The sequence below is a fragment of the Squalius cephalus genome (genome assembly GCF_949319135.1).
Source record: "Squalius cephalus genome assembly, chromosome: 1".
Classification (NCBI taxonomy): domain Eukaryota; kingdom Metazoa; phylum Chordata; class Actinopteri; order Cypriniformes; family Leuciscidae; genus Squalius; species Squalius cephalus.
In genome coordinates this window covers 63,054,158-63,067,298 of record NC_137122.1, presented here as the reverse complement: position 1 = coordinate 63,067,298, position 13,141 = coordinate 63,054,158, and the positions used below count along the sequence as shown (strand labels likewise).

At 38.2% G+C, this 13,141-nt stretch overlaps 1 protein-coding gene across 2 annotated transcripts in view; it reads left to right on the top strand.

The window, feature by feature from the left end:
• Positions 1 to 13,141, top strand: part of prkcab (protein kinase C, alpha, b) — a 185,666-nt gene that overhangs the window by 166,327 nt on the left and 6,198 nt on the right. For both annotated transcript variants that reach the window (XM_079894726.1, XM_079894725.1), the window contains 2 exons: positions 7,463 to 7,543; positions 11,798 to 11,905. In XM_079894726.1, coding sequence (XP_079750852.1) covers positions 7,463 to 7,543; positions 11,798 to 11,905 — 189 coding nt within the window. The remainder of the gene's footprint in view (positions 1 to 7,462; positions 7,544 to 11,797; positions 11,906 to 13,141) is intronic.

The window sequence follows — 13,141 nt, the reverse complement described above, 5'->3', positions numbered from 1 at the left end:
CACCAAGTCCAAGCAGATTCATTTACACACACAATGTAACACCAAATTTAGTATTTTAATCAAGAATCAACATTTTTGTTAACCTTTTATCATCGTATCGTGAGTTCAGTATCGTGATATGTATCGAATATGTACTCATCCGTCATGTCACCCCAGGCATGAATGACTTTCTTTCTTCTGTGGAAAACAAAATGAGGTTTATCTTTGCTGTTCATCAATATAATGAAAGTCAATGGGGAGTGAAGTTGTCAAGCTCCAGCTCGAGAGTGAGTGATAGCAGGGTTTTCTAGTCTTTTAATGGGTCTGCGGTGAGACTTGCTGGAAACAAGTGACCCGGACAGTGAGGAGTTGTGATGCGTCTGTCATATTCACTGCATGTAGGACACAACCTGAGGCCTGAAACTCCTCAACCTCATAAACACACAACTCATTCAACATTAGACAGCACAGGCGCCTTGACCTTTCTGAAAAAATGTAAAAAACAAACAAACATTGTTTTCGTATTTAAACAGATTTGAGTGAATATTTAGGTAAATCTTGCATCTTTTGTTGCTAAATCTAAAAATGTTTTTGGTCAGTTTGTGTTGTTAAATCTTTTATTGTTTGTGTGTGTGTGTGTGTGTGTGTGTGTGTTACATACATGGCCACATCATTCACTAATAGCCACATTTTAAATTGCTTTCTCTCTCCCACAGTGATATTGACCTGGAGATTAGCGCTGTGACATTTCCACTGTGGCAGCTTGACGTGTGTGTGTGTGTGTGTGTGTGTGTGTGTGTGTGTGTGTGTGTGTGTGTGTGTGTGTGATGGGTAGGTTTAGGGGTCGGGTTAGTGTTTGGGGAGGGAATATACAGTTTGTACAGTATAAAACCATTACGTCTATAGAGAGTGTGTGTGTGTGTGTGTAATGGGTTGGTTTAGGGGTCAGGTTAGTGTTTGGGGAGAGAATATACAGTTTGTACAGAATAAAACCATTACGTCTATATGGTGTGTGTGTGTGTGTGTGTGTGTGTGTGTGTGTGTGTGTGTGTGTGTGTGTGTGTGTGTGTGTGTGTGTGTGTGTGTGTGTGTAATGGGTAGGTTTAGGGGTCGGGTTAGTGTTTGGGGAGAGAATATACAGTTTGTACAGAATAAAACCATTACGTCTATATGGAGTGTGTGTTTGTGTGTGTGTGTGTGTGTGTGTGTGTGTGTGTGTGTGTGTGTGTGTGTGTGTGTGTGTGTGTGTGATGGGTAGGTTTAGGGGTCGGGTTAGTGTTTGGGGAGGGAATATACAGTTTGTACAGTATAAAACCATTACGTCTATAGAGAGAGAGTGTGTGTGTGTGTGTGTGTGTGTGTGTGTGTGTGTGTGTAATGGGTAGGTTTAGGGGTCGGGTTAGTGTTTGGGGAGAGAATATACAGTTTGTACAGTATAAAACCATTACGTCTATAGAGAGTGTGTGTTTGTGTGTGTGTGTGTGTGTGTGTGTGTGTGTGTGTGTGTGTGTGTGTGTGTGTGTGTGTGTGTGTGTGTGTGTGTGTGTGTGTGTGTGTGTGTGTTGGTAGCAGGAACATCATGCTCTCTTCCAGCCTCTTCCAAGGAGATGCACAGTGTGAAAAGCATATTGTAGGTGGAAAGAGAGAAAGCAAACATAAACATGATGTATTTCTGGCAGGATCCTTATAGCTCAATGGGGGCCAATATTGAATGTTGGTGCTTAGATGCAGAGTGAGTGAGTGTGTGTGTGTACTTTAATCTGTTTATATTGCATATAGCTGCAGATCTCTTATGTTTCTGTGTGTTCTTTCACGTGTCATCCTGACATCTTCAGCTCGTTCTGAATCTGACTGAGTTGCGTTCAAAGGCTTACATGGTTAAAATTCTCTCCTTAAATAGATGATTAAAGCACTACACCAGCTCTCTCAGTCACATCGAGCTCAGTCCGACTGATTGAGGTGTTTACATGACACTTTTCAGTCTCACTGAGCCATCGATCCGATTATAAATGAGCCACTGTAAAGTGAACTACTCACTTTAACTCACACATTGATATTCAGCGCCCATGAGGAGAAGCTTAAATACAGTAATGCAGATGTGGAATAATGCGAAGGGTTAACACACTGCTGAACATGCTGGCCGGCCACCAGCGTGTCGTCACGGCCCAGAGCGTTTTCTGTGACTAGAGCGTCTCTGTTAGAAACTGCAGCACGTCTGTGTCCTGACACACTCGTTTATTATTCATCCCTCTTTATTCAGACCCGCAGCCGATCGCACACAGCCTTTATGTTACTGCAGATGGGACTGTATTTTTAGAAACACAATGACATTTATATTTTTGGCCATACTAAGACTTCAAGGGCCCTATTTTAACGATCTGAAACGCAAGTATCAAGCGCGAAACGCAAGTAACTTTGTGGGCGGGTCTCGGGCGCTGTTGCTATTATACCGGCGGGATAAATGACTCTTGCGCCCGACGCAAATCTAAAATGGGTTGGTCTGAAGTAGCTTCATTATTCATAGGTGTGGTTTGGGCGTAATGTGAAATAAACCAATCAGAGCGTCATCTCACATATTCCCTTTAAGAGCAGGCGCGCTTGTTCCATGGCGGATTGCTATTATAACGGCGGATTTGCCAGGAGCGGTTCACAGCCGAGGAGACCGACGTTCTCGTCAGGGCCGTAAAACACAGAGAAGTGACATTGGGGATGGAGAAACACACCCAAATTAGCTTTTAAACAGGCGTATGATAATTTGGGTAAATGTTTAAGCTAGATTTATGCTTATTTTTCACATCTTCATGGACACAACAATGATTTCCCTCGTGTGGTAATATTTTTCCTTGTAATAATGTATGGTTTTCTAAAAATGAAAACTGCTGCGTCTGTGTAGATGGGAAAATCAAAGTGTATGCGCGTTGTGCACACGCTACATTGATTATGGCCAAGCATGCGCCCTTAAAATAGCATCTGAATAACGCGCCACTGACTTTAGACTAGGTTTTTCCTGGTCAGTGGCGGAATTGTTTTCTGAAACTGCAAAATAGCACCAGGGAACGTTTGCGCCGGAACACGCCTCCTCTTTTCGCTGAACCGCCCCCGGGAGTGCAAGTTCATTCCCTAATTTACAGACGTGCGTCTGTGGAGGGAAAAGTCCGCTGTGCGTGGGTGCAAAATAGAAATGATACATGCGTCGGTGTTCAAAGTCAATTGTGCTAGGTGCAAGATAGGGCCCTAAGACTTCAAAAGTGGCTGTCGCTTTTTGGGAAAAACCTTTTAAAAAAAGTATTGTGGTGCAATGATGATTCGCACACATCCGGCACACATGGATTCCACACGTACCAGATGTGGGCCGGATCTAGACCGACACTATGTTACTGTCTGGGATGGTAAAGGCCCGTTCACACCAAGAACGATAACTATAACGATAACTATATTTGCGTCCGCACCAACGAATGATAACGGTCTGTTTATTCTAAGCTCGCGCGCTGCGGTTTCGAAGTGTGTTCAACGTCATTGAACATGTTTTTGCTGTTCTTGTTGCATTTACACAATGGTAACTTGGGGTGATAACTCACCAAATGATCTACCAAATTCAAATCCGTGGTAGCCTAAAGTGCTTTCTATTCTTTGCGCTCGTTGTGTTGTCACACAACTTTATTGGACATGCTGACTTTAGACAAATGATAATGAAGAAACAATCAGATATATTGAGCCTTCTGTGCTAAAAACAATTGTAGATCAATAATTGCTCTTGGAAACAGGAGCTGGAGAAGACATGATCGACATCTACGCTCAGCGTCACACTCTCTGCTGTTTTATTGACTCTGGACGGTCGAGAGATGATGTGGAAAAAGAGCGGGAAATGACATGATCTAAAGTCGCTTGCATGACAACCACAGCGCAATATGTTGGAACATATGACATATTGTCATGGTGTTGGATTAAAAATAATAAAACAACTACTACCCCAGACAGCAACATAGTGTCGGCCCAGATCCGGCCCACATCCGGTGCATGTCTGGGTATTAGACTAAGGGTACAATAGAGGGTACCTTTATCAATAGAAACAACAGCAACAGGCCAAACATGGCGATCTCCAATCTTATTGGCTGAATTTATGTTATTTTCAGGGAGTCATGAGGTTTGCAGTTTTTAATCACTCCACTGAGAAACAAAGTCTTTCTGAGGAAGAACTAGTTGCTGGATTTTGCAAAGTTGATCTTTTGAAGGACATTCCAGCATCTTTTGAGGCTCTTAATAAAAAGTTGAAATATCCTTGATCACACATGTATATTTGTTTGTTATGTTACACTTTCTGACAGATGGATATTCTGACCACAAAAACTAACCTAGACAGCAACATAGTGTCGGCCCAGATCCGGCCCACATCCGGTACATATGGATTCAGCGCTTACCAGATGTGGGCCGGATCTGGGCCGACACTATGTTGCTGTCTGGGTATTTTTAGACTAAATAGACATGTCCATGAATTGGACGGGACAGATTACATCCTGGTCATATGCGCACAAAAATAAGGGAACCAAACCAGGACTCTTGTTTACTGTAGTCACAATCCTGAAGCGAGATCCACTCTTCTCATTTAATCAGAGTGAGATACTGATAGACTCCATATCGATTGTTTTCCTGCAAACCCTCTGGGTATTTAGACAGACCCTAACAGAAATCAGGCCGTTTCCCAGATAGCAACATAGTGTCGGCCCAGATCCGGCCCACATCTGGTACATGTGGATTCAATGCGTACCAGATGTGGGCCGGATCGGGGCCGACACGATGTTGCTGTCTGGGTTTTTCTAAAATTAGTATTATTAAACAGCCTATTGTATCATAGGGGAAAAAATCATGTGTGGAACAACATCAGTTTTATTAGTATGAGTCAGTTCGTATTATGTGTCCATCTGTTTATGTGTGTGTGTGTTGTGTATGAGGACTTTTAAGGTCAGGCTGTTGATGTGTATGCTGGTAGACAGTCTGCACTGTGGTTAGGTCACACTGCTCCTCTACTCACACACAGTGTTGTCAAACACTCAAATCTTCCTGTTTCTCACCAAAACAGCCAGTTTGTCTCTCAATTGCTCATCTAAATTATTATTTTATAATATTTTATTTTTATTTTTGTATGAGCAACAGCACTTTCCACATTTGTGAGCCTGGACCACAAAACCAGTCACATGTCGCACGGGTATATTTGTGGCAATAGCCAACAATACATTGAATGGGTCAAAATTACCGATTTTTCTTTTATGCCAAAAATCATGAGGATATTAAGTAAAGATCATGTTCCATGAAGATATTTTGTAAATTTCCAACCATAAATATATAAAACATGTATTTCTGTGAGTGAATGCAGCACAATCGCCAACATAAATGAACAACTTTAAAGGAGATTTTCTCAATGTTTAGATTTTTTTACACCCTCAGATTCCAAATCAAATCAAATCAAATCAAACTTTATTTCTATAGCACTTTACAGCAGCCACCAGGTGTCCAAAGTGCTTCACATAGTGCAAATATCGCAACATCCAACACAACACAACATTCAAAGAAAAATATTAAAAGAAAACATGAAGCATAAATGTTACACAGCTACTGCATATCAAAAGCCTTTTTAAACAAATAAGTTTTAAGTTTTGCTTTAAAAAGGACAACATCTGTTATAGTACGCATGTCAGGTGGGAGCTTGTTCCAAAGTTTAGGGCCAGCTACAGCAAAGGCCCTATCGCCCCACTTTGTATACCTCGACTTAGGAACCTGTAAAATTCGTTGATCCGAAGACCGCAGCCGCCGATTTTGTCCACCCAAAGTTAAAAGCTCAGATAAGTACTCGGGGGCTAACCCATTCAGAGCTTTAAAAACAAACAATAAAATCTTAAAATCAATTCTAAAACGCACTGGAAGCCAGTGCAGAGTAAATAAGACTGGAGTAATATGTGCTCTTCTAGGTGTACTTGTTAAAAAGCGTGCAGCAGCATTTTGTACAAGTTGCAGGCGTGAAAGGGATGTTTGACTCAGACCGACATAAAGAGCATTGCAATAATCAAGCCTCGAACTAATAAAGGCATGCACCGCTTTTTCCAAATCGCAGCTGCTAAGAAAAGGCTTTACTTTACTCAACAGACGGAGTTGGAAAAAACCCATTTTTACCACATTGCTAATCTGTTTTTCAAATTTCATGCTGCAGTCGAAAGTCACGCCCAGATTTCTCACAGATTGCTTGGCGCATGAAGTCAAAGCTCCCAAACTTAAATTCGAATTTACTGATCCGAATTTTGTATTGAAGACAATACACTCAGTCTTGTCATCATTTAACGTAAGGAAATTTTGAGAAAGCCACTGCCTGATATGGTTAATACAATTTTGCAAGCGGTTTAATGCGGTACTGTCATTTGATTTCATAGGGAGATAAATCTGCAGATCATCTGCATAACAGTGAAATGAAAAATTATGCTCATTTATTATAGCCCCTAGTGGCAACATATATAAAGAAAAAAGTGTGGGGCCCAGAATTGAACCTTGAGGCACGCCACAATAAAGGGGAGCAGATGATGATGAGTAATCTCCTATGCTGACAGAGAAACTCCTATTTGTCAAATAGGAGGTGAACCATTTAAGTGCAGAGCCTTGAATGCCTACACAGTGCTCAAGACGTGCAAGAAGAATTGAATGGTCCACAGTGTCAAAAGCTGCCGTTAAGTCAAGAAGCACTAACACCATAGGGTTTCCTGAATCTACAGACAGTGCTATATCATTTTGAACCCTTAACAGTGCAGACTCAGTGCTATGACGTGTTCTAAAACCAGATTCCAGATTTTCTAATAGTCGTATCTCTGCCAAATATGGTCCTATCCTAACAAACCACACATCAATGGAAAGCTTAATTATTCAGCTTTCATACGATGTATAAATCTCAATTTAAAAAAATTGACCGGTTTTTCAATTTATATATTAAAATAATTGTTTATGATTTGCAAAAGGGTGTGACAGACATTTAGTGCACATTAAACTAGATACTTTTCATGCTATGCTAATTTTATGTAACACATCTCTAGTCATCTCTCTGAAGAATATGGCATAAGTGACGTTATTGCTTTTAAAAAAGTAGCGGGGCACCAATTTGTTCTCTATTTGTGGAAAGTGACACAACTATACGCAGTCATTTCCAAAGCACACATGAAGAGGAAGAGTGTGACATGAAACATACAGTCTCTATGCTTAACAAAGCCCTCATTAACTTCCCCTGTGATTATACACACTCGTTAGTGTGTGTGTGTTGAATATGTAGGCGGAAATGGACTGGTGAAGGGAGAAAAAGCAATTATTACACAGCAAATGGCAAAAAATAGCCCCTTGAGCAGTGATAACACATGCATTGTGCTCTTGACAAATGAATGGAGATTGAATAGTGTTTCCCAAGAGCCCGTGAGAGTTGAATGACGGACGTTTATTTCCTCTTCCTCCGCAGATAATCGCCTATCAGCCGTACGGTAAATCAGTGGACTGGTGGGCGTACGGCGTGCTCCTCTACGAGATGCTGGCTGGGCAGGTACGTGGACATGCGAATCATTTAGTGTTCTGTGTAGTCCTCGCATGAACACTTGTGATCGCAGCCCTGCTGTGATCAACACCGCTGAACTGACACACACACGGTCTCCGAGCAACAGAGGCAGAACTCAGACTTTGGTTTGCTTCCAAGAATTGCATTTTCATGTTACAGTTTTGTAGCCGTGTTTGTTTTCCATGTTCAATACTCATTAACCCTTAAACCCATTCCTCGACTCAGGATGACTTACACTACCTTCCCCTTCATTGTTTTTTTTTAAAGTTAGACAACAAGTCAATTTAATTCAATTCAACAAAAATGTATTTCAGTCCTCACAGACAATTTTTCATGATAAAATAAATAAATATACATAATAACTGAAAAATGTGTAGGATGAAGCCTATGCCTATTATGTATAGTGTTTATACAGATCTAATGAGCATCACATTTCTCACTGGATTTGATTCATAAAAGAAAAACTGGTAACACTGTTCATTGGTTAACTTCCTTAGTTAATATGAACTAAGAATGAACAATACTTCTACAGCATTTATGTCAACATTTACTAATACAGTATTAAAATCAAAGATTGTGTTTGTTAGCATTAGTTAATGCACTGTGAACTAACATGAACAAACAATGAACAGCTGGATTTATATTAACTAGCATCAACAAAGATTAATAAATACTGTAGCAAATGTATTGTTCATTGTTAGTTAATACAAAATACAGTTAATACAATCAAAACTTGCAATGTCTCAGCGATTTACTGAGCAAGAACTGAACGTTAGTGTCACCGATGGAGGATCTGGAGAAGAAGCTGTCAGAGATCAGAATATTGATTTTAATTTTCCATATTTCCTGGTTTCCATCCCATGTGCATTTTTGTAGTCAATTTGTAGTTTTTCCCATGATTGTTAAGCTTATTACCCCTTGTGTTTCTCAAGGTTCTGTTAATGGTTCTGTTTCTGTTTCTTTATTCCTTGTGTTTCCTGTTAATATATATATTTTTTTACTTTATTAATTAATAACCGCTCATTACAGAAAGTCTATGAGGCAAAATAAAAATAAAAGGTACACACTGTTTTGAAAGTATAGCATCTTTGCATGAGACTTGTGTCATAAAATCGCTAAATATCAGTATATATCAAAATATTTTTGCATTCATTTATAATAATGCATCAATACCTTATATATCTGTTTTGTGATATTTATTACAGTTCCAATTCTAAGAAAGAATCTGGAAGCTTTTCTGTAATCTTGTACTCTTTGGAAGGAGATTATTATTAAACTAAATTATTTGAATACATTTTATTTAAATAAAATATATTTTATGTTACAACATTATTATTTTCATATTTCACATATTTTATATCCATGATTTCACCAGCCTGATCTCATTGTTTGTATGTAGGTATTTGTACAGTAAGATTTAGTAGTAACATTTACATACGCAAATACTTTTGTTTTAAGATCCTTTCATAGATCGATTTTGTTAATTTCATTGTGAATGCAAACACAAGGTAAAGTGTGTGTGTGTGGTAGAACCGCACTTTACGTAAAATACAGTACATACGAATTCTCATGAGAACACAGAAAAGTTTGAAATTGCAGGATCGGTTTCATTCACAAAGACTTTTAATTTGCATTGGTACGCTTCACTCTGCATCGGACATGATGATTAAACTGCTTTATTTGTCTCTTCTGGCATATTCTCTGTTCATTTCAGTGAGATTCATTAATACAAAGCGCTTCCCAGTCGTCTATACTTTCTGCCAGAACGGTTACCACGGTTACGTCGTTTACATCTCATCTTTCTCTCTTTGACTCCCGGGTCCAATTACCCAACAGAACAATCTTGTGTTTCACTCTGGAGGTTTTTGCCCCCATTCTTGCCTATGTAATATATCAACCCACTGAAGTGAGGATACGAAAAGAAATGACTGTGGAATGCCTCGGGAATCATAACGGTGCACTGGTCCTCTTCAGAAACTATTGCATTGAGTCGTGTGGGTGTCTGCTAATGATCCGTCTGGCGCACTTAAAGAGGACTGAGAATGAGACTTTGAGCACAACCCTGTACCACAGAATCAATGAGTGCGTTTACATGCACATTCTCAACCCGATAACAACGTGTGTGTGGTCATGTAAACGCGTTAAACCATTTCCGTTATCGCCGTTAGATCATGAACAGCTTAAGAATACAACTTTAACCCTTTCAACCCCACAGAAAAAAACCTGTAGTTCACACTGCAAAGAGTTAAAGTAACATTGATGCGGTGTTGAAATGAGATAATTATGTGAATATGTACGTGATTGTGGGGCATTATTGATGAACACCTGCTGTTAACAAGCAGAAACACTGAAGGAAAGAGGAAGACAACACATTATTACGCGTATTATTTACCAGTTTGACTTTATTTCTGTCGTACGTCTACAGAAGCTCTTATTGAGATGTTTAATAGAAAATGTCTGGTTTGCTGTCACCATAATGGTGATCAGTGTTTGCTCTTGACCCTCGACTTTTTAAGAATAGACCGATCGATACAGCTAGATTCCCGCTGCTTTACTTTAATGCTTTATTTAATATCACAACTCACATAATAAAATGAAAGTGAAATACATGGATGCTTAGGTTATGGCGTCACCACCGCTAGTTTTTTTAACACAGTCTTGTAAACGCGGTTACTTGCATTGCCGGGTTATTGATTTGCTTGTAAATCGGTAAATTGGGTTATTTCTAGGGGTGTAACGATTCGTTTTAACAACGATTCGATTCGTATCGCGATTCGTGGATGTCGATATGATTCAAGGACGATATTGGTTCATTTAGAACGATACAATCCAAAACGATTCAGTGACTTGAAATTGATTCAGTAACTTTGTAGCCAAAAATTCTTGTAAGGGAATCAGGTATGAATTAATTATGGATATAAACAAACAAGTAAACAACAATTAATGTCAAATGCATTCACATTTTATTTGAATAAAGTAGGGCTGCACGATTATGACAAAAATCATAATTGTCGATTATTCCCTTGAAATTGTAATTGTGATTATTAATTACGATTATCACAATTTACATTGAATGATGTTTTGAATAGTTTGGCCATGGGACCCACATTTCCCCATGGTCATCAAGCCGCGACCCACCTTTTTAGGAATTATATAGGCCTATTATAATACATTTGTTTACACAAAAATTGTTGACACACAAGTTCTGTCCCCCTTTACTTAACATACAAAAAAAATTGTAAGAATATGACAAATACTGATAGGCACTCCGAGGTTAAGCTATTAAATAGCAGTCCCAAACTAGTTTTTGTTGATACAATCTTGGTATGAGCCAGCACAGTCATATAAAAATATACAAAATAACCAGTATGGCATTTTGTTCGATCGATGTAGTTGGATCATAGGAATATAAATCGATACATCGATGTAGTTGATGAATCGTTACACCCCTAGTTATTTCAATTGATTTTTGGTAGTTATCAGCGTATTAGTGTACATGTAAAGGATCTCAATCTCAAGTTCATAAATAAATATTTGTCATTTATGGGTTTGTTGAATCTCTATGACTGCTCTAATACTATACTGTAAATATGACAATATTAGACGTCTTTATGGGTTTGTTGAATCTCTATGACTGCTCTAATACTATACTGTAAATATGACACTATTAGACATCTTTATGGGTTTGTTGAATCTCTATGACTGCTCTAATACTATACTGTAAATATGACAATATTAGACGTCTTTATGGGTTTGTTGAATCTCTATGACTGCTCTAATACTATACTGTAAATATGACACTATTAGACATCTTTATGGGTTTGTTGAATCTCTATGACTGCTCTAATACTATACTGTAAATATGACAATATTAGACGTCTTTATGGGTTTGTTGAATCTCTATGACTGCTCTAATACTATACTGTAAATATGACAATATTAGACGTCTTTGTGGGTTTGTTGAATCTCTATGACTGCTCTGATACTATACTGTAAATATGACAATATTAGACTGTTGCCATGTTTAAAGATATTAATTTTAGTTAAGACTAAGCAAAAGAGCACGTGTGAATTCAAACAGGTTGATGCATTTATCGTGATCTCTCAAGATAACTGATTACCAACATTTAGAATAAAACTTGAAAACTTTCAAGACACTGTTTGCACTTGTTTATTATTTGATTGATATGTTTTTATCCTAGAACATACATGGAAATGTAATCACACTGCATTTTCTAACAGCCTCCCTTTGATGGCGAGGACGAGGATGAGCTGTTTCAGTCCATAATGGAGCACAATGTGTCCTACCCCAAATCCCTGTCCAAAGAGGCCGTGTCCATCTGTAAAGGGGTCAGTCCTGAAACATCCGCACCAGCTCCTGTATTTCTACACATTTCTATATGCATGAGATGCCATCTGTATATATATATATATATGAGAAAAGAATAATTCAGAGGCGATGGTGGAATTAAATTTTCAGCTTGGATTAATAACTGGCGTACTTTAATATTGCTGTCAGCTCAAGTCATGGAAATGAGTGGAAGATCATAATATTTCATTTCTATTCTGCTTGATTATGTTCCCCTATGAGGCCAATAAGATTAATATGATTCATGATGGCAATATAAAAGTGAGTAAAGGCAGTGATGACACTTTATGATAATGGCTCCTAAGATCATGATTATAATGTGTGTCATTAGTTAATGTAGAATAGTTTCATATATCATTAAACTTTAAAATGTGTATTTATATATGATCTTTTGGTCACAGTGTAATTTTTCTTAATGATTATAAATGAACATTATATTTAAAAAGTGTTAAATAAGACACTAATGTTACTTAGTTAGTTAGTTAGGAACATTAGGAAAATGTTTTGTTTTATTTAAGTGATTTCAGTTCATATTTAGCACAGCCAAATTGGAAAATGTTTGTATTGTACTAGTATATTTGATAGAGGTACATGACCCAACCTGAGCCCAGAGGAACTTCAAAATAAATAAATTCTCTATTCTGAATTTTTAAGGCCAGACAAGTAATTTGTTGAGGTCAATTTGTAAAGGAGGACTACACATCTGCGCACATACATATCTATAGACTAAATACGTAATACGCATGTGCACGTCGTCAGTGTTTCCACAGATTTGCGTTTTTGAAGCTTGCGCAGAGATGATAACGTTTTTCAAAAATGTTTCAACGCTTGCACCTTGGACCCTGTCTCAAGGTTTGCGTTCTCGAGCCCCAAACACTGTTGTCATGCAAATTAACGTCCAGAACGCATTAAAAGTTTACAGTTTTCAGTTAGAACAGGGTCGTGTTAATAATTAATGATCTTTGCAAAGGAAGTGAATCAATCAATCAAAACTAACTTTAGCTGGACAATAACTTTATTCTAGATCTGCTGTAAAGCCAAAACAATCTCTGTTACTGTAATCTCCTATTATCTCTGTAAAGCTGCTTTGAAACAATCTATATTGGTAAAAGCGCTGTATAAATTAAGGTGACTTGACTTTATAATGACGAATAAATAATTCATATAAATGGGTTATACTTTATATTTATCCTCCTATTTTTCTGACTGCACACAGA